We start from the raw sequence: 26,619 nt of genomic DNA on the forward strand, positions 1-26,619 counted from the left end.
TTGTCCATTGTATATAGGAGGGCTACTGATTTTTTGGAGTTGATCTTGTATCCTGCTATGTTGCTGAAGGTGTTTATAAGCTGTATCAGTTCCTTGGTGGAATCTTTGGGGTTGCTCAAGTATACTATCATGTCATCTGCAAATAGGGAAAGCTTGACTTCTTCCTTTCCAATTTGTATCCCCTTAATCTCCTTATGTTGTCTTATTGCTCTGGCTAGAACTTCAAGTACTATATTGAATAAGTATGGGGAGAGCGGACAGCCTTGCCTCGTTCCTGATTTTAGTGGAATCGCTTTGAGTTTCTCTCCATTTAATTTGATGTTGGCTGTTGGCTTGCTGTAAATTGCCTTTATTATGTTTAGGTATGTTCCCTGTATTCCTGATCGCTCCAAGACCTTTATCATGAAGGGGTGTTGGATTTTGTCAAATGCCTTTTCAGCATCTAGTGAGATGATCATGTGGTTTTTTTCTTTGAGTTTGTTTATATGGTGTATCACATTGACAGACTTTCGTATGTTGAACCATCCTTGCATCCCTGGAATGAATCCTACTTGATCATGGTGGATAATTGTTTTGATGTGGTCTTGGAGTCTGTTTGCCAGTATTTTATTGAGTATTTTTGCATCAATGTTCATGAGGGAGATCGGTCTGTAGTTCTCTTTCTTTGTTGTATCCTTGTTTGGTTTGGGAATCGGGGTAATTGTAGCCTCATAGAAGGAGTTTGGTAATGTTCCTTCTGTTTCTATTGTATGGAACAATTTAGAGAGTATTGGTATTAACTCTTCTTTGAAGATCTGGTAGAATTCTGCACTGAAACCATCTGGTCCTGGGCTTTTTTTGGTTGGGAGACTTTTAATGACTGTTTCTATTTCGTTAGGGGTTATTGGACTATTTAAATAGTTTATCTGGTCTTGATTTAATTTAGGTATGTGGTACCTATCCAGAAAATTATCCATTTCTTTTAGGTTTTCCAGTTTTGTGGAATAGAGGTTTTTGAAGTATGACCTGATGATTCTCTGGATTTCCTCAATGTCTGTTGTTATGTCCCCCTTTTCATTTCTGATTTTGTTGATTTGGATGCTCTCTCTCTGTCTTTTGGTTAGTTTGGATAAGGGCTTGTCTATCTTGTTGATTTTCTCAAAGAACCAACTCTTTGTTTCATTAATTTTTTGTATTGTTCTCTTTGTTTCTATTTTATTGATTTCAGCTCTCACTTTGATAATTTCCTGGCATCTATTTTTCCTGGGAGACTTTGCTTCTTCCTGTTCTAGAACTTTCAGGTGTGCTGTTAAGTCACTAGTGTGAGATTTCTCCAGCTTATTTATGTGGGCGTTTAGTGCTATGAATTTCCCTCTTAGTACTGCTTTCATAGTGTCCCATAGGTTTGGATATGTGGTGTCTTCATTTTCGTTGATCTCTAGGAAGTCTTTAATTTCTTTCTTTATTTCTTCCTTAACCCATTGGTGATTCAGGTGGGTATTGTTCAGTTTCCATGAGATTGTAGGTTTTCTGTAGTTTTTGTTGTTGTTGAAATCCAACTTTAGACCATGGTGGTCTGATAGAACACAGGAGGTTATTCTAATTGTTTTGTATCTGTTTAGATTTGCTTTGTGACCAAGTATGTGGTCGATTTTAGAGAAGGTTCCATGGGGTGCTGAGAAGAAGGTATATTCTTTTTTGTTAGGATGGAATGTTCTGTAGATGTCGATTATGAGTCATGACATCAGTTAAGTCCTTTATTTCTCTGTTAAGTTTCGATTTGGGGGATCTGTCCAGTGGTGAAAGTGGGGTGTTGAGGTCTCCCACTATTAATGTGTGGGGTTTTATATGTGATTTAAGCTTTAATAATGTTTCTTTTACATATGTGGGTGCCCTTGTGTTTGGGGCATAAATGTTCAGAATTGAGACTTCATCTTGGTGGATCTTTCCTGTGATGAGTATGTAATGCCCTTCTTGATCTCTTTTGATTGATTTTAGTTTGAAGTCTATTTTGCTGGATATCAGGATGGCTACACCCGCTTGTTTCTTAAGACCGTTTGATTGGAAAGTCTTTTCCCAGCCTTTTATTTTTAGGTAGTGTCTATCTTTGAATTTGAGATGTGTTTCTTGTATGCAGCAGAAAGATGGGTCCTGCTTTCGTATCCATTCTGTAAGCCTATGTCTTTTTATAGGTGAATTGAGTCCATTGATATTGAGAGATATTAATGTCCAGTGATTGTTCATTCCTGTTATTTTTTGGTGGTGATGTGTGTGTACTTTTCTTCGTTGGGGTCTACTGCTGTGGCTTTATCTATTGCCTGTGTTTTCGAGGTTGTATCTGACTTCCTTAGGTTGGAATTTTCCTTCTAGTGCTTTCTGTAGGGCTGGGTTTGTGGATAAATATTGTTTAAATCTGGCTTTGTCATGGAATGTCTTGTTCACTCCATCTATGAGGATTGAAAGTTTTGCTGGGTATATTAGTCTAGGCTGACATCCAGGTCTCTTAATGTCTGCATTACATCTGTCCAGGACCTTCTGGCTTTCAAAGTCTCCATTTAGAAATCGGGTGTTATTCTGATAGGTTTGCCTTTATATGTCACTTGGCCTTTTTCCTTTGCTGCTCTTAATATTCTTTCTTTATTCTGTACGTTTAATTGTTTAATTATTATGTGGCGAGGGGACTTTTTTTGGGGGTCTAGTCTGTTTGGTGTTCTATAGGCTTCCTGTATCTTCATAGGCATTTCCTTCTTTAAGTTGGGAAAGTTTTCTTCTATGATCTTGTTGAATATATTTTCTGTGCCCTTGAGTTGGTATTCTTCTCCTTCTTCTACCCCTATTATTCATAGGTTTGGTCTTTTCATGGTGTCCCAAATTTCTTGGACATTTTGGTTCATGACTTTGTTGACTTTAGTGTTTTCTTTGACTGATGAATCTATTTCTTCTATTGTATCTTCAACGCTAGAGATCCTCTCTTCCATCTCTTGCATTCTGTTGATTATACTTGCATCTGAAGTTCCCAATCGTTTTCTCAGATTTTCTATTTCCAGCATTCCCTCTGTTTGTGTCTTCTTCATTTTTTCTATTTCCCTTTTCAGGTCTTGGACTGTTTCCTTCATTTGTTTCATTGATTTTTCTTGATTTTCTTTCAGTATTTTATTGTTCTCTTCCAGGACTTTTTTGATTTCTTCTAATTTGTTTGCCCTTTCCTCTAGTTGTTTACAGCGTTCTTCACATTTTTTTGTCTTTTCCTCTACACGAGCCTCTAGCTTCTTCATGATGACATTCATAAGGCTATTTTCTTCTGCTTCTTCCAATTTCTGATGTTCAGGTCTAGGTGTTGGAGGAGGGCTAGGGCCTGGTGATGGTGTATTACTATTCATTTTGTTGTATGTGTTTCTGCCTTGACGTCTGCCCATCTCCTTGTGGTTCGTTCCTGGCCTTATCCGCACACTTGGTTCAGACAGAGCTGACAGATTCAGGAAGTCTCTCTCTCTTGTCCAGATGGGAGCTCTCTTGTCCAAATTGGAAGTCCGGGGCAGGATGGGAACTCTTGTTCAGAAGGGAAGTCCGGGGGAGGATGGGTGCTCTCCTCTCTCTCTCTCTCTCTCTCTCTCTCTCTCTCTCTCTCTCTCCTCCAGATGGGAAATCCAGGGCAAGATGGGAGCTGGGGGCCAGCCTCTAAGTCTCAAGAAGAGGCTTGGGGCTCAGGCGGATGGGCGTGGGGGCAGGGCGTGGAGACTGCAGGATCTGCCAGGGGTCTTGGAGAAGGAGATCCTTCCCAGTGGGGCTAGAAGGGAACCTGCCCGGGGACCAGATCCTGGGGCCAAGTTGGGCAGGTCTTCCCCGGAGTGGCTGGTGCCCAGGGATGGGGTCGGGGGCCAGCTAGGGCACTCACCTGTGCTTCAGAAGGGAAGTCCGGGGCAAGATGGGAGCTGAGGGGCCGGCCTCTAAGTCTCAGGAAGAGGCTTGGGGCTCAGGCAGATGGGCGTGGGGGCAGGGCGTGGAGACTGCAGGGTCTGCCAGGGGTCTTGGAGAAGGGGATCCTTCCCGGTGGGGCTAGAAGGGCACCTGCCCGGGGACCAGAACCTGGGGCCAAGTTGGGCAGGTCTTCTCCGGAGTGGCTGGTGCCCAGGGATGGGGTCGGGGGCAAGCTAGGGCACTCACCTGTGCTTCAGAAGGGAAGTCCGGGGCAAGATGGGAGCTGAGGGGCCGGCCTCTAAGTCTCAGGAAGAGGCTTGGGGCTCAGGCAGATGGGCGTGGGGGCAGGGCGTGGAGACTGCAGGGTCTGCCAGGGGTCTTGGAGAAGGGGATCCTTCCCGGTGGGGTTAGAAGGGCACCTGCCCGGGGACCAGAACCTGGGGCCAAGTTGGGCAGGTCTTCCCCGGAGTGGCTGGTGCCCAGGGATGGGGTCGGGGGCCAGCTAGGGCACTCACCTGTGGCTCTGTGGTTCTTATTTAATAAGACTGTTTAGAAATTCATCTACACAACATCATTTGAAACTGGATATTAATTGGAGGAAAAAAATGTACCTTCAGCGAAAGACAACATTAGGAGTATTTTAAAGTAAGACCAGTAAATAATTTATTTCTGTTTTCAAGAGAAGCTCTTTGGGAAGCCAGCCCCTGCCACCTCTGTCGTGAGGCAAGGACTGACTGTTGTGCTCTGGTAACACAGTGCTGGCCTTACCCTGCTTGATGACCGCCATCAATGTCAATCAGCTCAAGGTCTCTGGCTTCTCTAAAGCAGCAGGGCCTTCCCTGTCTTCAGCTGGTCACCGCAGCATCAACTTATGAACAAGAACTGGAGCTACTGAAGGACAACTGATGACCATTTCCTGCTGTGAGACATGAGGAGTGGGCTTAGGCACAGCAGAGTAGCATGCTGTGTTGAGGAAATGTCATGTTCAAACCCAGGATCCAAAAACCTGAAACAAGAAACGGCAAAGAAAGGGACTGTCCTGATGAGATTATTGTGGAGTGTTAGAAAGACAGACAATCAAATAAGAGGACACAAAAGCTGGAGGAGGGGTATTTCTTAGGCACACACTGTTGACAATAGTGATACTGTTCTTTTCCTTTTTTTCCCCAGTGTTAGGGACTGAATCCATGGCCTTGAGCATGCTTGACAAGCACTCTACCACTGAACTTCACCACCAGCCCCACCATTTCTCTGTACATGAAGGGTTATGGGTAAACCTAGAAAATTATTTTATCGAAATGAACTTTAAGTTAGGTATGAGTTGGGAGTCCATATGACTCAGGTTTTATAGAGAGTGGTATTCCCAGAGGCATAGCCAAGAAAGTCAGTAATAATTAGAAAAATGTTAACATTTGTGTGAGGTCTTTAAAGAACATTAGTGTTTGACCATTAGACTCATAATGGCTGAGGATTTAACTTGGTGATAGAACACAAACTTAACAAAACCCTGAATCTCACACATCCCCCTCCCAGAAAAATAAACCAATTCATAACAAGGAAAACTTTTCAAAACTCATTTTTATCTTTACTCTGAGAATATATAAATATTGCACATACGCACACACACATGGGCTGTTATTCGGTTATTGCAGGAGACCTTGAAGATAATAAAAATCTATGGATGCCGAAGTACCCATATGAAATGTCATAGTTTTGAACATAAAAGGCATAAAAGTGCTCTTCTGTTGAGCTATATCCCCAGCCCATAATTACATTTTTAATCACATGATTGATTAAATTAAATTCCATGGACTTCTCACATATTATTATGACATTTATCTTATATAAGCTATATAAAATGGCATATCCTTATGAGGAATCCAACACTACAGAAATGCAAAATAATAAGGTTTAGAATCCCCACAAATCTTATTCCCTGAAAAAACATTAAACACCTAAACACCGTTTCATAGAAAACACGGTAGTTGAATGCTACTCTCCCTATGTAGCACACAGAATCACTGTTAATGAAAGTATATTTAAAGGACACCTTCATATTTAAGAAATGGAGCATGAGTGGGGGCCTCTTTGGTCTAGAGTGCTCCAAGTTGTTCTTCTCAAGTAAGTGTGGCCTCGGCATTAGGGTTGCAGTTGACTTAGGAGATTTCATAGTATTTGCTACCTGCCTGTTGTGCTTAGAGAATGTAATTAAACCTGAGTTAGAGGCAGGGACATATTAAAGTCACTTATTCTATTTAGAATAAGGAGATGACTAGGTTTTTTAAAAAAAGGGATGAAGCAAAAGAAAAAACACATATGGTGGAACTAAGAACGCTGTGACTTCAACTCCCACGTTGACTCTTGAATGCTAACTCTGCCACTATCCAGATGTTGGCCTCTGTAAGTAATTTAGTCTCATTAACCTAAGCTTCCCCACCACAGAATTCAAAGTAAGACTCCATTATATTGTTGCCACAATTAACTATAGCGGCCAAATACAATACCTCATTTACTTAGTCTTTATCCCATTCTTCATATTTCTGATTGCTCTTGGCCACTAGTAACAAAATGACATGATTTGTCACTATGTAGTGAGTTTAAATCAGGTTATTCAGATGGTTAGGTAATTCCAGAAAAACAAGCTACATCTTCTACTTCCCAGTTCCTATCTGTGTTCTTTAGGATGTGTTATTTCTCCGAAGGGCCAGCTCACTTTTAGTCACTGTTAAGATTAAGTCCTTTTCTAACTTCCTGGTAATGAGGACTACATTTAGCTTCGCAGCATGAAAGAGGAAGAAGTCTTTTGTGCTTCAGTCAGATACTGAATCTGGCTGTTTCTAAGGAAAATAATTCAAGGATCCTAGTGGGTAATAGTCACTGATGCATGTGTACTTCTGCTCAGGAAATGGAGCTCTCACACCAGAGAAAGGGAAGGCAGGGAGGCTGACTAGACTCGGGAAGATAGGATCACCAACAGGTTGAAGATGCTGAAGAGAAGGAATGGCAGGAGCTTTAGAATTACTGAATAGCAATAATCCATCTTGCTGGGTTTAGGGATATCTTCTAGCCTAATTCTAGTAGGGCCTTTGTGTGTGTGTGTGTGTGTGTGTGTGTGTGTGTGTGTGTGTGTGTGTGTGTTGCTTTGTTTGTTTAAGAAAAGTCAAAATACTACTATTTTTAGGCAGCAAACACAAGCTCTGTATATCTGAACGTTAAAGCAGAAAAATTTCTGAGACAATATGGAGAGTGAATTCCATGAATAAACACACTGAAAAATGTCCAGGAAATCTTTTGTCTTAAACACTTTCCCTCTCTTTGTTATCATCTGTCCAATTTTGATGTTGAAAAGTTGGGAGCCACTGAGTTAACCTCTAGGAAGGAGTGTGGTGGTGGCCAGCATTTGATGACAGTAATGTCAATAGAATGCTCCCTAGGTGGGTACCCCCAAAAGGCCTTGTACTTGTGCTCCTGATTAATCTCCACAGAGCTCAACAGCAATGATAATTCAGTAGTCACCATCACCGGATGCCAACTTCTCCTGCAGGCAACTGCTGAGATCTTTTGTACACCATATCTCTTAGTTTGAATTTTCACTTTATATGGTTGGTATGATTTCTCTTCTCCCTTTAAAAAACTAAGGAATTCTTTCCTTCCGTGTTAAGTGGTGAGCTAGAGGGGATGAGTGCATCCTGTGTATGGATCTACTTTACAGCTGGTGCAGCTAAGATTTACATGCACACCTACACGACTAGTCAGCCTAAGCCAGTTTCGAGGCTGTATGCACCTTCACCACCCGCCTCTTCTGGCTATCTTCAGGGATTCCAACCCCGACAAATGGTGCCAGATCTTAACCATTCTCCTTGTTCTCCTTAGTCGTGCATCTCATTCCTGTGAAACAAGTACCATTGTCCCGGAAAAGCAAATGTTGTTCTTGTCTTCCTTTAGTTTAAAATAGCACACAAAGAGCCCAATCGAGTACTTGCTTCCCCCTGACACTTCACAAACCAGATCTCCATTGTCTGCATTTCTCTCAGCATTCTCATCTTCCAACATCCCACAGAAGAGCCTACTTTTTAATATTACTTATTTATGTAATCTTTAATGTATGAGTGAGTGCTCTGTCTGCATGTACTCCTGCATGCCAGAAGAGGGCATCAGATCCCATTATAGATGGTTGTGAGTCACCATGTGGTGGCTGGGAATTGGATGCACGCCCTCTGGAAGAACAGCCACTGCTCTTGAACCATCTCTATTAAGTGAAAAGAATTCAATGGCTTTTTCAACTAAAAGTTCCAAAATCTTGCATACTCCTTTCCCCAAAGCGACATGATCACTTCTAGCACAGCAACAACCTTATTCTGTTACCAACTTTTATTCTAGATTGATCAGATAATTAAGGTAAGATCTTCTGGGAAGTATTTCCTTAGGGCCAACACGTAGAAGCTGTGGTCTGGGGGATGAGGTCAGGGGATCAGGCAATATTGCATCTCAAGCAGCCTTCCCCAGCCCATGGTAATCACCATTCTAAAGTTTTCCCATGTTTCTCTTGCTACAAACACTTTCTCACTCACCCACTTTTCCTTCCTTACTGGACTTAGCACTGTGGTTCTCCTGTCTCTAAATCAGTGATATAAAAGTTGTCCAAAACATCTGGTTTGTATGTGGCTTTCCCCAGGTCTGAAAATACATGTATCTAGGAAGGAGTTACACATGATCCCAGTTATGAAAAATAATTACTAGGAGGGTATAGCTAAGAGGTGCTAGATGGCATATCTGGAATTCAAATTGTTCAAATGGTCCAGTGAGAAGTCCCTTGGAGATAGCTAGCTCTTATTCCACTAACGATGAAATCAAAAGAATGTTCCCTGAGGTAGGGCTTGTGATTGCACAAACATTTTTGGAGTAAATACTTTCAAGGCGTGAAGTCATAATAAGGGATACTTGAAATGACAATTGGAAACTTTGGCATTTGACAATATGAAAGCACTGGCATTTAGAGCCCCAGAAAATGTATTATCTCAGTTTTCATCGCTCAGTATTTAAAGGAAATGATTCTAGACGCCAACCTTTACAGATTGACACAAGGTTTTTAGAGCACCTATCAGTGAGCCTGTTTGTCAAAGGTGACTGTCAGCTGGCTGCTTTACTCAGTTCTCACTGAGAAAGTTGAAATAGGGTTAGTAGTGTCAAAGTCTACCCAGGGTTGTCATAATTACAACAACAATCTTCTTAGCGTCACAAGACTTATAATAAAACAAAATGCACACAAACAACATACACCAAAGAAAGCAAACTGAGGACTTCAAAATAACATCACTTAGATGCATAAAGATTAAATGAGAATAACACTTATAGCTAAATGAGAATATAATTTAAAAATCAAATGAAATAAAAAATCAGTCTAAGAAAATAATATATACATCCCAATATAGAGAATTCTCTCAAGCAAACTTGATTTATATGAAATCAAAGTAGACATAGCAAGAGTTCTGGACAACAAGATAGCAAAACCAAAATTGTGTGTGTATAAATGCAAATATCAAAAACAATCTTGAAAAACTCACTTTCTAAATAAACTTCAAAAATTAATATGCAATTTTGATAATTACGGTGATTGTTGCCATAGAAAGATTACTACTGCATGTTAATGGAGCAGAATCCAAAGTTCAGAAATATCTTTAAATTTATACTCTGTTCATTTTTGACAAGATGGCCAAAACAATTCAATGAGAAAATTTCAATCTTCTTAACAAATATGGTTAAAACAACTGGATGTCCACATGTAAAATGAAGATTTTGGATTTCTGCCTCAAAACACATAGTAAGTTAATTAGAAGTGGGTTGTAAATAAAAACATTGAACCCACAGTTGTTAAACACATAGGAAAGTCAGGAGTACATATTTATGAACGGGGGCCAAGAAGTGGCTGGGTTATTACAGCCATGCTTAGGTGCCAGTGGTAAGCCGGAGAAACTGAACTTCATCAAAATGACAAACTGCTATACATTGAAGATCAGAACCAGAAAGAAACGGCAACCCACAGCATGAGAGAGCATCTGTATGCATGTGTGTGTGTGTGTGTGTGTGTGTGTGTGTGTGTGTGTGTGTGTGTGTCTGTCTGTCTGTCTGTCTCTTTCTCTCCTCTATTTTTCTCTCTGTTCCCTGTCTCTCTCTGTCTCTTGCTCTCTGTCTCTCTGTCTCTTTCTGTGTCTCTCTGTGTCTCTCTCGTGTGTGTCCTGTAGTACATGTATTTTCATTACACACGTATATGAAGTCGAGCGATTGTCCTTCTTTATCCCTCATCTTGTTTTGTGTTTAGTTCTTTGATATGTCATATATGTACATAACGTGTTCCAGTTACTTTATCTCCCTTCATATGCCTCTTACCTTCTCTTACTTCCTTTCTATTTCTTTTGGACAGTACACTTCCTGCTATCTCTCCCCCCAAAAGTGTCTTTCACGTTCGTGACTTGACTTTGTTGTGATTGGGACTAGACAGAGGAGCCTGGTGGTGGTACTAGCGGGTACACAGTGGAAGGCAACCACGCCCCCTCTTCTAGAATCTATCAGTTCAGCACGAAGGAGTGGGGTCCCCTGAGCCCCTCCTCCATTCATGCCTGGTTGTTAATAGGCCCATTCTCATGCAGATGCAGTAAGGCTTCCACAACTGCTGCAATTTCGTGGTTTCCAGGGTTGGGTCTTGCCCTTCTCCCTACCTCCTGGCTCTTGTATTCTTTCTGCCCCTTCTTCTGCAATGGTGCCCAAGCCTGCAAGGGGATGGTAAAAATGCCTTGTTTCAGGCCTAGCGCTCAGTCAACACTTATTCTCAGTAATTATATGGATGTGCCCACCTTTGACACGGAGTCTCTTCCTGAACCTGGAGCTCACTGATTCAGCACAGCTAGCTGGCCAGCAAGCCCTGGAGATCCACCTGTCTCGCTCCCCAGCACTAGGATTACAAGTATGTGCCACCATGCTTTTTATGTGAGTGCTGGGGATCCAGACTTGGAGCCTCATTCTCCTGTGAAAAACAATTTTTTCCTACTGAATCATCTCCCCACACCCCATGAATATAAAGAATCCTCACAACCCAGTGATGGCAGGAAGTACAGCACAGCTAAAGACTGGTACTGTTAAGGATACAAAGGCATTCAATGAGCATGTGCAAACGCTCAACACCTTTGGTTAGCAGCGAGTGCAAACCAAAGCTGTAAGTGAAACCCCATCATGCTAGCAACCTAACTAACCATCGCCAGGTGATGAGAGAAACAACATGTGGTGTATCAAACAGTAGGATATTAACTGACAATAAAATTGACAATGAAAAAATGAGTGAACATTGCTATGCTGATGAGCTGTGAATGGGCTACACCATCCACTGAAGCCAGTTACAAAGAACTCCATTTATACGGAAGACAGAAGAAAGAAACGACTGCAGTGAATTCCAGGGCTTTGGAGTTGACTAAATGTTCTAACATTGGAGAGATGTTAAATGCACAATTTTGTGACTACACTAAAACCCACTAAATTATACACTTAAAAAGATGAATTTTGTGCTACATTACTTAAGTCTCAAAAGAGCTTTATTAAAATGACTCTGAAGCGGGCTGCTAGAGTAAGATGAGTTTTCTGAGAATGGTAGGAATGCTTCTTTGGAGACACTGAAGAGCTTTCTGTGGTAACCTGAAAATTATAAAGTGTAAGAACCAGCTTCTTACACTGACCATCCCAAATTCTGCAGTGCCACAAGGTGAAGAATATGGTGTGTGTGTGTGTGTGTGTGTGTGTGTGTGTGTGTGTGTAATAAAGACAAAAAAAGTAGACAATCTGGGACGGGGGAATTGAAAGAAGACTCTGAATTCAGAACTCTGCTGTTTTTGCTTCCACGGGACAATGCCATGATCTGAGCAAGTCAGTGCTTCTACCAGAGACCCGCTTTAAAGGACAGCTACATCTTTCCACCATGGTAAGTTAAAAAAGAAAAATCAAATCTCTTTTGATCAGAATCCCATTCTTCTTAAGAAACTTCAAAAGGAGGGAGTCATTTGTCCCAGTTTTACACTAGATATATTTTTTAAAATGTTTTTAAGGTAATACAGGAAAAATAATGTTTCATGAAAAAAGAGACAAAATGGGATAATTGGGGAAGAGGACTCCAGATGGGTAGTATCAGTGTGGAAAGTCCAACCCAGCAGTCCTGAGCAGACACTGAGAGCCAGTGGGCAGAAACCCAATGACCATGGTGAAGGCCTCTGTCTGCTCTGCTTCCATGCCCTGAATTGCCACACAAACTCTTCATTCAGTGATATGCAGATGTGCACAACAACAATGTCCATTGAAACTACCCAAGGTAAGGCTTACTATGCTAATTTATTCATTGGGGAAGGATGGATATTATATTTGATGTGACTTTCAACAATGTTCTCTACATCTCTGGAGGAATCTTGACACAGTTTGAATGAGCATTGCCCCCAGGGGCTCATGCATTTGACCACGTGGTGCCCGGCTGATGGCACTGTTTAGAGAGACTGTGAGGAGGTGCAGCATTGCTGGAGAAAAGGTGTCGCGGGAGGTGGGCTGTGAGAATTTATAGCCCCGCCCACTTCCAGGTCCGTCTCTCCGCATCACAACTGCAGCTGTAGAAGTGCTCTCCCAGCTTCCTGCGTGGGCTGCCTGCTGCCATGCCTCTGCCACCACAATGGAGTCTCCTTTTGGACTCACAAACCCAAATAACCTCTTCCTTCTATATGTCCCTTTGGTCCTGGTGTTTTGTCCCAGCAACAGAAATGTAATGCAAAGGCTACATTAAAGTGACTTGTATCAACATGCACTACCACTCCAAATGGACTTTGATGTTTTTTACATTTATACATGCTAGTGAATTTTGTTTACGTAAGTTGAAATAATGTTGCAAGTTTACAAATAAAAATACTCTCTGACGGTAGGTGTACTTTAACCCAAAGATTTAGAGACTAGTAAATGTAGGAGTAACCCACCGTCTTATTAAATAAGAAACACAGAGCCAATACGGAGATAAAAGCCAAGAAGTCAGAGCAATAGCTAAGAGCTAAAAACCTTACCCTTCACTATCGCGGTGGTCCTACCTCTCCGAAAGAGACCTACTTCCTGTGTGTCTGTCTTTATAAAGACTTTCTGTTCTGCCTTCTCATTGGTTGTAAACCCAGCCACATGACCGCCTCGTCATTGCCTGTCTGTACAGACCTCCAGGTCTTCTACAGTTGGTATTGAGATTAAAGGCGTGTGTCTCCAATGCTGGATGTAATCTTGAACACACAGAGATCTACCTAGCTCTGCCTACCAAGTGCTGGGATTAAAGGCGTGCACTACCACCGCCCAGCTTCTGCGATGGCTTGCTATTAGTTCTGACCCCCAGGCAACTTTATTTATTAACATACAAATAAAATCACATTTCAGTACAAATAAAATATCACCATAAGTATTTATGAAGTAAATAATATACTAAAGTATTTCTACAAACCTGCCTCCACAAGCTAATTTTGGAGACTCTTTAATCCCATACGTCATAAATTCAAATCTTAAAAAATGTTTTTGTATTTTAGTCTTAAATATCTAAATGCATTGGAAGTTTAGGCTTTCATTTACACAACATCTCTGTAGGAGTTGTATTTTGAGTTTGAATAATCAATTACCAAACAGCAAAACGGCCCAGTTACTTACTGAATTTCACAGTATTTTACTAGGAAATGGTGAAGTAGCTCAGCAGGTGAAGGTGCTTACCACCAAGTCTGTGGTCTGTGTTCAACCCCCGGGACCCACGTGGCGGACGGAGGGACTGACTTCCACAAGTTGTCCTCTGACCTCCACGTGTGTGCTTTTGCACATTAGCACACACACACACATGTCAATAAATAAATACAAAAATAAACTTTAAAAACAGTGTTTTATCATATAGAGAGATATCTTAGCATGATACAGGAAGTTTCAACTAAATAATTCATCTCATTAACGTTGTTGAATAAGCCAGTTTTATATTTATCATCTACCATACTTACTCTCCTCATTAATTTGTGATTTTTTGTGATTTAGCCAATGTCTTTTTTAAGATATATTTTTATTTAGTTGTGTGTGTGTGTGTGTGTGTGTGTGTGTGTGTGTGTGTGTGTGCCTTCACAGTCCAAAAGAGAGTGATGAGTGATACACATTGCCTGGAGCTAGAGTTACAGATAATTATAAGCTGCCTGACCTGAGTGCTAGGAACCACACTTGGGTCCTCTGGAAGAGTAGCATGATTTCTTAACTAATGAGCCATCTCTGCAGCCTTAGAAATGTAAAGTGACCCACTTTACTGCACATGCTTAGTGGTCAGAAGTATCATTGTGGGATACGGTGTTCTGCTAAAGGCTTTATTAACCGCATTGTTGACTTGCTAACACATTTTTTTGATTGTATTAACTACATGATCTTTGGCAAAATGTGCCGTATGAACTCACAAAACTGCTCTGTTGAAAGAAGAGATTAAAAAAATAAATAAATACCATTTTAATAAACACTTAAACAGAATCTATTTGTGTTTCTTACAAATTGTTTTAATGGCCCTAAAACACTTCCATAACTACCTAAGAAAACACTGGCCCAAGGTAGTGCATAACTTCTTAACAGTCAGCACCGTTCTTGAGTATCTGTATGCAAATGAGGTAAATTTTTTTTGTCATATTCCTTCAGTGAGTAAGCAAATAATGAACTGAGCAGATTGTATTTATATATTTAGAAATATGTGGATATGGATGTGTGTGCATTCGTGTGTAAAATAATTAAAAAGAAGCCAGGAACTTAAGAAAGAGCAAGGGAAAAATGTATGGAGGGCTGGAGAGAGGAGAGGGAAGGGGAAATATTGCAATTAGATTACAATTTTAAAAAGAATCCGTTGTCATCAGTGGCAACCATGATGGAGAGGAAGAAGACCTTTGCACTTTGACATATGAGTCACTAGCACAATGCTTTCTGTGTTCAATTTTAGCTCTAGTGCTTCTGAAAACAGAAACTAGAGATTGTGCACGGATCGATAAAAAGAATGGGTTGAAGTCTGCTCACACATGCTGCTCTGTTTGCACTTCTGCCCCCACGTGGATGACAGTGATGACCCTTCAGAGAGGCAGCGCTCCCTTCAGAGACCACAGAAGCCACTACAACCCTTGTCACGTGATGTCCACATACTTAAGACCCACCGAAGTGTGACGCCTAAAATGAAAACCTACAATCTCTAAGGGTCTTATCTCAAGCATTGGGGAATTTAAATGTAAGAAGTGTGCCTCAATTAGCATCTACAAAAAAACATGAGAGAACTAAGAAATTTAAAATCATGTGATAGATCTGATATGGCTCTTTTTAAGCACAAACTTGCATGCATACAGACATCAGGGTCAGTGAGATCTTGTGTGGGTGGGGTGCTCCACATGCCGCAGAAAACATGTGGAGGTGAGAGGACGACTTGCAGGAGTTGGTTCTTTCTCTCCTTCTACCCTGTGGGTTCCAGGGATTCAGGTTGCCCAGCAAGAAGCAGGTGCCTGCACCTGCTGAACCATCTCATCAGCTTCAAATAAAATGTCTTCAGTACACGAAGCAATTATGTGCTAAAGTATGATTGACGGGGCTAAGTAAGTAGTGGCTGTACAGATAGTGTATTCCTAAGCCTTTATTCCTCATAAACCTTGGAGATATGTGCATTAAGGAAAATATACTAATTTTTCTTTTAAAAATTATATAGACACATTTTACTACTCTAGTGTCGTTTAGAACAACATTCTGTAATAAAAAATTAATGTTTCTGCAGCAAAATGCATAAAATACCTATTAAGTTGGATAAACACTTAAGTTAGATCAGGTCAGTAATAACAGGTCAGACTGAGACCTTTATTTAAGGCAGAATACTAGAAATAAAAAGAATTTTCATGTGTAAAATGTGATTATTGTAAAATCTCAATAATCTTTTCTCAAAATACTTCTGTGGCTCTGAGAATGACACAGAGTCTGGGTATTCTAGCTTCTGAAAAAATTATCTTGTAAAACACTGCCTTCAGGAGGTAGAGAGCACTGGCATTTTAGCACTCCTGAGAATGTATCTAGTTTCCACTGTGTACCAGTCACCTGCAGAACAAGATCAGCTGTCCAAGTGTCCAGATGATCTGGGTTCCATCCTCACCCTTGACATCCAACTCTCGAACAAGTCTCCCAAGACAAAGAAAGATCTAAAACCCCACGAGGGAGGGACTCTCACTCCTTCAAATTCATTCTGTTAGTTAGAATTTCACCGCACAGAAAGGAACTCTGAACTCTGCTGTTGTGAATGATACTGTCCACTGGACATGACGCTCTCACAGGTCCAGTCCACAAACAGAAGAGGTAAAAAACGAGTGAGCTGGGACAATGGGAAGGAGCTCTTGCTGATCAATGGTACCCATGTTTGAGCTCCTTTAATAATGACAATGAAGGCAGCATCCCGACTTGACCCTGTCTTTAAACCCACCGGCTGATCACGTCTTGACAAGCTACAGAGTGATGCTGTCAGGTTTCTGCCTGTCTTTCCTTAGAGAGTTGTGGCACTCGATAAACAAATAATAGATGAAAGAAAAGTAACTTTTATCCATGTATCTGTCCTAAAAAAATGTGAGAGAAGTAATAGAATCGACATGTCAGCCATTTACAACACCCTGTTGTCTATCTTCATATCTAGAACGATCTTTTTAGTGCAGTTCAGAAGTTCCATCTCTGGTCTTAAAGATGATGGCAAGGTGGACATCTCTCTCGCGGCTATTAGTACCTGAAGGACTGTCAATGAAGGAGTCCTCTGTCTCACTTCCCTTTGCAGTGATCTCTTCTTGTTTCCTCAGCAGAACTTCCAGTTGGCAATGCTTCCCCCTTCAAGCCCTCTTTTCCCTGCTAGAGTCACCCTCACTTTTTTCAAGTTTTTCCCATTTCTCTGAACGTTTTTCTCAAGGAACACTCTGGAACCATCCCATCTGAACGTTCATCTTAGTCTCCTCACCCTTTCACCCCAGCTTTTCCTTTTCTGACCCTAGTCTGTATGGTTCTAAGGCTCACATCATTGGCAATAATTACTAAATATGTCATTGGGGGTTGCATTGCACCTTAGAATAGAACCTTATTTGGAAATGTAGACATTTTAGATAGAATTAGCTAATAGAGTTAGCTAATTAAGATTCTACTAGAGTAGAGAGTGGTAACCCAATATGGATACTGCCCTTAGGAGAGTGACGTTTGTATACCTGTGACAGAAAGAGCAGAGACCGGAGCTACACAGATGCAAGCAGCACCAGAGATTGCCAGTTATCCACAGTAGCTAGGAAGGACTCCCCTACCGGGGGAAGCGTAATTCTGTGGGCACACTGAATTCAGACTTCTGGTTTGTTGACCTGTGAGTCAATACATTTCTGTTCTTTTATGTCACCTAACTGGTGGCACTTTGTTATAGCAGCCTTACAAAATAATGCATGTATCCATTAATGCATAGTAATAATAATAATAATAATAATAATAATAATAATGAATTAGTCCTCTAATTTTTTGTACATTATTACTTATTGTTTTTATACTTCTTGTCATTGGTTTTCTTTTTCCCAGAAGAAAAATACCAAACAAGCAGGCGTTCTCTGGGTCTCTTCCTATTCTCCTTGGGAGAAGTCATTAAGACTGGGATTACTGATTTTACGAGTTATAAGTACTTCTGTGCAAATCTTTTGAGAGTTAAACAGTTTCTGTTCAGTCATATCTCTGTTGTTCAAGGGCTGATTACATAACTGTTTGATTACCCAGTTACACATCCCGAGCACTCAGGAGAGGCCTGTCAACACTCTATGTCTTCGTCTGGCTTCTGTTGCTATCAAAGACGATTCCAAACTGGAATAATTATAAAGAAACATACTGCTTACAGTTGTACAGGTTAGAAGTCCAAAAGCAAAGTGCTGGCATCCAGCAAAGGCGTTCATACTGCCATTCCACATGCTGGAAGGTGTCATGTGTCATGGGATCACAGGAAAGTAACAGAACCAAGGAAGCCCAACTCCCTTGTATTACAACTCACTCAGGGTGACTAACCCATTGCCAGAAATAAGGAAGATTCTCCACCACCTATTACCTCTTAATGTGCTACATCTCACGTTGAAGCTACAGCTGCAGCTATTCAGTACCTATGCCCTTACTGGAATAATCTTAACACGGAGTTCTGCATGACTCGGTCATTCCAGCTGCTCTTTGTACTCTCTTCAGCTTTTACCTTCTTCCACGTAGCATTTTGTCACCCACTATGATGGGTAACAGACAGCGGGGATAATCGAAATAACCACAAAAACTCAACTGAACCTGCTTCCTGGATTAAATATGTTTAAGTAATTGTTCAAAAGTAATGAGGTTGACTGTTGATAATTTCATCTCCGTCTGCTTCCCCCAGTCATGGTTTTAGGAGGATGCTACTGAAGCAGTAATGATGCCAGGTCCCGGGAGAGAACTGAAGCACAGTAATGTAATCGGCCCTTGAGCAATGGAGAGATGATTGAATAAAGATTGTTGAACTCACTAAGCAGGGTTTCATGGAAGAAATTATCACTCACGATAACTTTCTAAAGCCATGACTCCCGGCTTCAGTGGCTTCTAGCCAACTGCCCATAGAAACTTCTTAACTTTCAATTATTAAGAACATTTAGTTCTAGCTAGGGAAGATGAATTGCTTCCTTTGAGTTCAATAGTTTACCAGCCTCAAATTAGTTTACTGAGTTTAACTAAATTCATCAACCAACAAGTATAAATTCTGAGAAGCTTAGCAGTTACTGGACATTTTCTGCTGATAGGCTAAGGGAAAGGGATATGTCCCCACGGATTGATCTTTGTCCTTTATTGGTATTGCTTTCCCTTTCACCCCACAGAAAACCTTGAACTTGGTTACCCTAGAGAAAGTGAGAATGCTTACTGCTTTAAATAAGAGTTCATTCTTCTTCATCCACAGCGAGACATTAGTTTGATGCAAACACTGAAAGATCATTTTCCCAATAGAAACCTGGCTTCCAAAGTGAAATCTGGTGGCCACACACAGCACAGAGAAGTGGGACAATACAGTGAGAGACATCTTATCAGGAAAAAATAATAAGCAGAAGCACTGAGTATGAAAAATCAGGAGGAGGAGGAAAGCCAAACCGACTTAGACCCCTCCCCTTTTCAATAGTGATGCAAACACATGGGGAAGACCTTAATGTAACTTCAGATGGGTTACAGGGAAACTAAGAGCAAATGGGGCATGCGGCTGTGGTCATCTTTGAAAGTGTAGAAAGAGCTGGAGAGCAGAATGCTCATGTGCAGACTTGAGTTAGATACTGAAGGGTGGTATGGCAGACATAGGCCTGAGGAAGCCATGCTGCTGGTATCTGTCCTTGGAGACCTGTGGTGGTATTTTACTTGTACTGAAATGTGATTTTAATTGTATGTTAATAAATAAAGTTGCCTGGGGGTCAGAGCTATTAGAGCCATAGCAAGTGCGTGGCGGTGGTGGCACACGCCATTAAGGACTTGGAGGGCGGTACATACAGGCAGTGACAAGGCAGTCACGTGTTTAGGTTTACAACCAATGAGAAGGCAGAACAGTTAGACTATTTAAAGACATACACACAGGAAGTAGGCCCCCTTTTTTCAGAGAGCTCTCTTGGCTGAGGAGGATCCCTGAATCAGGAAGGGTGAGGCTCTTGGCTCTGACCTCTTGGCTTTCTTCTCTGAATCAGCTCTGTGTTTTCTGTCTGATAAAACCGTTGGCTACATCTACACTGAATTACATCTACAGAGACCCATGTGAGAATTTCATTAGTTCTCATAAATCTCAAGGATGAATGTAAAGTGTCCCAACAGTTCCCAGACTTAACAAAGGGTGAGGTCCCCAACTGCATAGCCAGGTTCAAAAAGAAGGTAGACAGCCTAAGCTGGAAGGATATGGTTAAGCGTGGCTGAGACTCAGTACTAAACTTATCCTCTGGCTGTAGAGGTTGCTTCTGGGGCTGAATATAAGGCTTCGATTTCACTAAGGGGACATATATTATATAGCAGTAAAAAGGCTAGTGTGGCACAGAAACTTCAGCTCCAGCTCAACGGGAGCCACCAGAGGCCACCTGGGGACCCAGCGCCGTTTTCCATACCATAGGAAAACACAGATGTTTCTCCTCTGCATAGACTTCTTTGAGGAAGAGGAACAGTGCGGGCAGAAACTCCTTGTAAAGATTTGGGGCTTTTAATTGAGTAAATGCAGGAACTACCTGTTACTTGCAAACCTAAAGAGTCTTTTTGTAGGTGGGTTTGTTTTACCGTTTTCCCTTGTGGTTAGCAGGAACCAATGCAGGGGAATGCTTAAATCAATTGTAAGCACTGAAGACATCAATACTATTTATGCATCTGGCTTATATGTGCAATAATCCACTATATTTATGTGGACTCAGCCATGGCTGGGGGCTAGAGGCAGTGACAGAGCACTCACTAGCGTGCAGAAGACCTTCAGGTCCATCTCCAGTTCTGCAAACAAAACCAAACAAACAAATAATCGTAAGAGCGAATGAGCTCCAGTGAAGAAACGTGTCAAATAGAGGAGAAGTTTGTCTTCACTTTAGCATGACAGCATGATACCTAACACGCACGTAACACAGAAATAACATGAAACCTGTTATTTACTTGAAAACAACCTTTATTTGACAGTGTTTAATGTGATATCAATCTAAACAAGATTTAAAATCTATTTGTATTTGATAATTACTTATTCATAGTAGGACAGCCAGGCTAAACTGACAATTTTTCCAATCTTCAGTAACAGGAGAGAATCATTCTTCTGTAAATTTATAATCGTGATTTAAGCACACATCTATAGTTCAGACTATATAGTTCAGACTTTGGGGGCATATTAAATATTTGTGTACTTTTACAAAAAATGATTAAGAAGCCCATGAAATAGAAATGAGGATAGCTAGATAGTAGAAATTCCTTAAATCTATAGTTAAATACTCTTTCTTATAAGAACCTTTTTGCTTCTTACATCTTTGTACAAAAGATCAATTTAATTAGCTATAACTTTTACAATAAACAAAAAGTACTACCCATTTATCACCAATGACATGAAATGGAAGGTAATGTAACTACTTTAAAACATGATGTTACAGATTAGATTGACATTGACTCTGTACAACTAACTGAATTAACCATAATACAACATTAAAATTACCTTACATACATTATGAATTGGCATCAAGATCCAGAAGACTTTCATGTAAATTAAATGTATACATACATCCATAGCACAGATGTATTTTAGACGATCTCAACCTTTCTCCTTCCCTCGGTAAACGATGAGAATCAGGACATGTGTAGGCAGTGGATCAGGGCTCTCAAGTCTGCCTTGATCCCGTTATTAAGAAATCCATATAGGATCGGGTTAAGACAGCAGGACATCATGCCTAACAAGTGACAAATGCAGTACACCAGCTTGAAATGTCTGTTGGAGATAAGGTTGTCATTGAAATCCGTCACCACGTGGAAAAGGTGGAGTGGCATCCAACTCACGGCAAACACAAGTATCAGAATGGTCAGTCTGTAGAAAACACTCCGAGATCTCTTTTTGATCCTGGTGATGGAGCGCTTGACTCTCATCTCACGAGCATCTGAGTTTTCTTCAGGCTTCACCTCGAAGCAGGTCGGGACCCCCGGAATGACCTTACTGGATGAAGAGAGCTGACTTCTGACAGAGCCCAGGTTTGCTGGAACTGTTGGACGCTTCTCCTGGGAATGTCCTGCTGGAGCGGGTAAGACACAGGCTGTCTTCTTACTGTATCGCCTCCTGTGCTTTCTGATGAACGAGTAACTCCACTTCTGGCTGCTGGGGGGTTTTGCCTGGTTCCCACTTTTTTTGGATGGATGAAGAGTTAAGTTGATCATCTCATTTTCCTCCAGTCTGTTTTCTTTGTGGGACAATCCACAGCTTATACTCCTGCAGACGCTAGTGTGACTTACGGTTAAACAAACTAAAGGCAGAATATACTGAACTAACAGTAGAGAGATTGTGAAAGCAATTCTGTATGAATCAGAAGGCCATGACTCAACACACAGATACTTGCTGCTCAGCAATGCTGAGCCAAAGGTTTCTTTAAGTTCCACAAGGCTGTGAAACACTGGGAGGGGAGAGCAGATGGCAAAGCCCAGGGTCCAGACAGTAGCGATGAGAAAGTAGCCGTGGTTTGCTGTTAAATTGTTAGATATGGGATGCTTTATCATATGGTACCTGACAATGGCAATTGATATTAAAATCAAAGTTGAGACCAGAACTGACACACACTGAAGGAAAGGCATAATATGGCACATGGCTTTGCCAAACATCCACTGATCCAACAAGACAGAGGTCAGTGTGAAAGGTGAGCAAAAAAGCACTACCAAGATATCGGAGAAGGCCAGGTTACCTATGAGAAAGTTCACTGTAGTCTTCTGATTGCGCTTTTTCATAACCGCCATTAAAATCAGTAGATTTCCCATAAAGCCAAGAAGACTTACAAATGTATAGAGCCCAATCAGAAAGTATTGTAAATCATCTACGCTGCCTCTGTAGTCATCCCAGACAGGAAAGGCAGCATTCCGAGCAGCCGCAGTAATGTTCTCTGTACCTCTGTAGTCATCCCAGACAGGAAAGGCAGCATTCTGAGCAGCCAAAGTATTGTTCTTTTTGACAATTGTCTTGTTAAAATGCTCTTCGAGTTCAAAATCCATACTGGAGTCCTGCTTAGAATAAGACCACCTCCATTAGCAGCTTGAAGTAAAATCACACATTACTATAACTTCAACATACTCAGAAAAAAAACTAAATTCTATAGCTTGCCCTCATTCCCTAACAAACCTCTAACGTCCTAAAGGACCCTTTCTGGTTCTAAATTTGGTACAAATTCAACAATCATAACTATAGGAAACTTAAACCTATCACTAGTTTCACACGCTGTCAACTTCTGCTCAAGTCAGACTTTGTTTTTCAAATTTATTTGAGAAACAACATAAGAAAAAATGGAAAAGAACAATGCAGAGGAAAACTTCAAGATATGTAATTTATAATAGCCTAATACTATTATTCTCTAGTCGAGATGCTGAAAGTGTATTAGCCTATAATCTTACCTTTTAAAATTCTTTTCTTTCTTATCAAGATCAAACTTCAAAGTCACCATCCTGCTTCTATGTGACTCTCTCTAAGTCTCAGGGAATATTGTAGGAGAAGGGTCAGAAGGAACATCAGAGCCAGAGTAAGTGAGGGAGTGGTGTGGAGAGCTGATGTCAGAGCATGGCATGGTTGTTGCTCTCTTGAACTGTTAGCAGCTATGATTACCAGCACAAGTTCTGTACAAGAATAGGCCTGTCCACACCCTGCTGAAGAAGGATGAGAAGTTTGTGCGACCCAACCCTACCTCAGGATTTATAAGCAGTTAATGCCTGATGGGAGAGGTATAGGCATTGGCAAGGTGCCCCTTCCCCATGCACAAATCTTCTCTCCGGCCTTCGAAAACTCACTGGGACACACACACACACACACACACACACACACACACACACACACACACACCACAGAAAACTGGAATGGGGTACTTGAGAAAAAGGAGAGGGGCGTGAGATCGTGCTGGGGGTAATGTGATCAAAATGTGTTATGTGCATGTGTGAAAATGTTATAATGAACCTTGTTGTTATGATTAGTTACTACACGCTAATAAAACATTGTTAAGTCACCTGCCCTAAAGTGTCCCCTTCCTGTTGTAGTTGTATGTGGTCTCTTTAGGATGCCCATGACAGTGAGGTTACAGGTATCTGACACTGGTGTGGTAGTCTGCTTCCTGTAGCCATCACAATGCCTCCAGTTTACTGCATTTGCTGCTAAGTAATGGAAGGTACAAGCTGCCCCTTGCTCTTTGTGGTACCCACCACAACACATGCCACAGTAACTTTATCACTGGGTGTCAAATATTTATGAGTGGATAAAAATATTCAGATAAAAAATAGTGATCAAAATGTGGTCTAGTTCATGCAATGTTCACATTTAAGCTCCCCACATATACAGTATTATCCTAGAACCTAAGTGTATACAACATTCATTCATTAAAGGCTTGAGAAGCTAACAGAATAACTCAGGGTTAGTTTTCCGTCTTATGAATTTGAACCATGGGCTGACCAGCTGTGCTGTCGGAAAGCAGATGGCTTGTTTGTTTTTTAATCTAAAAACTACTTATAAATGTCAGCTCAAGAAAGATCCCATGAATTCATATTGTCTCCAGAAAGAGACAATTGTATTCTAATTTTAAATGTAGAAGTGAAACTAATGAGACCTCATATGATTTTTGTATCAATGAAAGTGACAAGCGTACTCTATTCCATACCTGTTCATCTCCATAGATTAGAGATATTGATACTATTCAGTGTAGTGATAAGTAGCCTCTAATATATCAGCAAAAGAAAAACAATTCTTTTTTTAAAAATAACTGAGAACTTTTTTGAGACAGGCTTTCACTATGTTCCCCACGCTGGTCTTAAGCATCCCATTATCCTGCTTTAGCTTCTAAAGTACTGGGAGTATAGACATGATAAAATGTCCAAGGGTATTTTCTGTTTTCAAACAACAATTTCCTAGTGATAGTTAATTAACTCTGTTAAATATATATTGCTATAGAACTATAGATAGATAGATATAGATAGATGATAGATAGATAGATATAGATAGGTAGATAGATAGATATACAGATAATACATTAATATATAGGTGATTGATAGATGAAAGATAGACAGACAGATAGATAGATGATATGTATACACTCATACACAGTTAAGAAAGACTTTCATTATATAACAACATACATTTACCTACTTATTTCTGCAGTCGTAAATGAAAATTACTAAAATAGTAGTAAGCAACATTCTCTTCAATTTACAATGGACCTACAGGTCTAGATTCAATACATTTCCAAACTAGGGATGCTTTTATTGACAGATAATTATTTTAAATTATGACTAACTTGTTTTCATTCACAGCAAAATTCACATAGTTATTATTGTATAAGAAAAGTTGTCTTTATGAACTTTTACCACTGATTCCTCGCTGCAGGAATAACTTTCTGAAACCAACCACACCCCTCCAAAGATAAATCAAACCAAAAGCTCCAGACAGTGTTCATTTGTCCTTAGACCCTAACCATTTATTTCCATTGGTTCTGACTCAAGAGAAAGAGGTAGCTGGTGCAGTAGTGACTCACATGGTCTTCTGAATCATCCCACTCACCATATGACTAGACAATAGCCTTCCAGCAAATGCTGTGGGGAAGTCAGTGTGTGTCTAATGAAAGCGGCCTTGACTGGTGCTTCAACCCCATTTCCTGAGTTCTGGTGACCGCTGGGTCCTTTGTGGCTTGTTCATGATCCTATTTATACTTGGGATGTGCACGGGCTGTTTATAACAATACTCCTGCCTGTCTGTACTTTTGACTCACGTTTTTTGAACCAACCCTTTTCCCTTAAACTTGTGGTAGGTCAGTAGTCACTGATTGGATTTTTCTTCTATGACCGAAGCAAGGATAAGGGACAAAATGGGACAGAGACATTTATAATGGCTTTGTGCTTTCTTGCTATATAACGTTCAGAATAAAATTGCTGTCAATTTTTTTAGAGAATAAAGAAATGTAGCTTTTTTTCCTGCAATAAAAAAAATATGGTTTTGAAGGGCTGAGGCTGTGGTCTGTTTGCAGAATGCTTGCTTGTCTAGCATGTGTGAAGCCCAGGGTTCAGGCTCTAGCACAAACACACACATACGCCGCTACACATAGATAGTTTTGAGTCAAAAGTTGTATTGTCTCCAAAACATGATGTCCCATCTCTTGATCAGATTAGATTAGATTGGATTAGAGATAGGGAAGGTATTCATTATTTTACCAATAGTGAGAAGTATATTGGATGTTAAGTAAATATTTGCTACTAATCATTTTAGAAAGGTAGCTTAATGTTCTCAGATTTAAAATAACAGAAATGAATGGTTCTGAGGATTCTCAGGATACAGTATGACTGTTCTGAGTATGAAGATGGCCACACCATCTACCCATCACACAAGTACATCCACACACATGACACTAAGGTACTCTGAACAGGAGGTACCTTCTGCAAATCTTTGCTCCCTTGAATGACTTCTCACAACTAAATTATAGATACTGCAACATATGTAGGAGGACAGTTTAATTGGTTTCTTAAAACTGCCTCCTTATATCAGAGGACAGTTTAACCATTAGGCATTGGATATAAGTCATCCGTTTCACAGCTGAAAGTGTGGAACAGAGGAGCTACTTTGAAATCAAAACAAACAGATACATAACAAATCAAAAGATCTCCTTGCTTACACTTACCCCTGTACTTTCTCCATTTTTTTTTGAAAAACAACAAACCAATGAGTCATAGAAATCTCAATCTAATCCTCTGCTGTTCAACAGTGTAATAATCAGCTCCTTGCAGTACAGTTTTACGCAGCTTCAATACTACAGATGACGAAAGCAGCATCATAGAGGTTCTTAATTCATCTTAGATTAGAAGACATGAAGATGGGGCACTTTAACAAGTACACAAAGAAATATTATTGCAGGAAGAAGAATGTTTCAGACCACATGAGTTCTTCATTCCCAACTATTTCTCTACCCTGTTCTCTTT

The 26,619-nt window shown here is 40.6% G+C and overlaps 1 protein-coding gene across 2 annotated transcripts; it reads right to left on the reverse strand.

Moving 5' to 3' along the window:
• Window positions 1–21,257: 21,257 nt before the first annotated feature.
• Npy5r (neuropeptide Y receptor Y5) lies at window positions 21,258–22,686 on the reverse strand. Of its 2 annotated transcripts, XM_059244957.1 has the most exons (2): window positions 22,569–22,686; window positions 21,258–22,505 (listed from the first exon to the last, which is right to left on the reverse strand). In XM_059244957.1, exons 1-2 carry the CDS (start codon window positions 22,669–22,671, stop codon window positions 21,271–21,273), a joined length of 1,338 nt encoding a protein of 445 aa, XP_059100940.1. In that variant the 5' UTR covers window positions 22,672–22,686; the 3' UTR covers window positions 21,258–21,270. The 2 variants fall into 2 exon arrangements, with proteins under 2 accessions (XP_059100940.1, XP_059100939.1); XM_059244956.1 differs by having other exon boundaries at window positions 21,258–22,671.
• Window positions 22,687–26,619: the final 3,933 nt, after the last annotated feature.

Source organism: Peromyscus eremicus, chromosome 17 (assembly GCF_949786415.1).
Source record: "Peromyscus eremicus chromosome 17, PerEre_H2_v1, whole genome shotgun sequence".
Classification (NCBI taxonomy): Eukaryota; Metazoa; Chordata; class Mammalia; order Rodentia; family Cricetidae; genus Peromyscus; species Peromyscus eremicus.

What these genes read in the sequence shown, in the direction of transcription:
- Npy5r (XM_059244956.1), bottom strand. Translation starts at nt 22,671, where the DNA reads ATGGATTTTGAACTCGAAGAGCATTTTAACAAGACAATTGTCAAAAAG.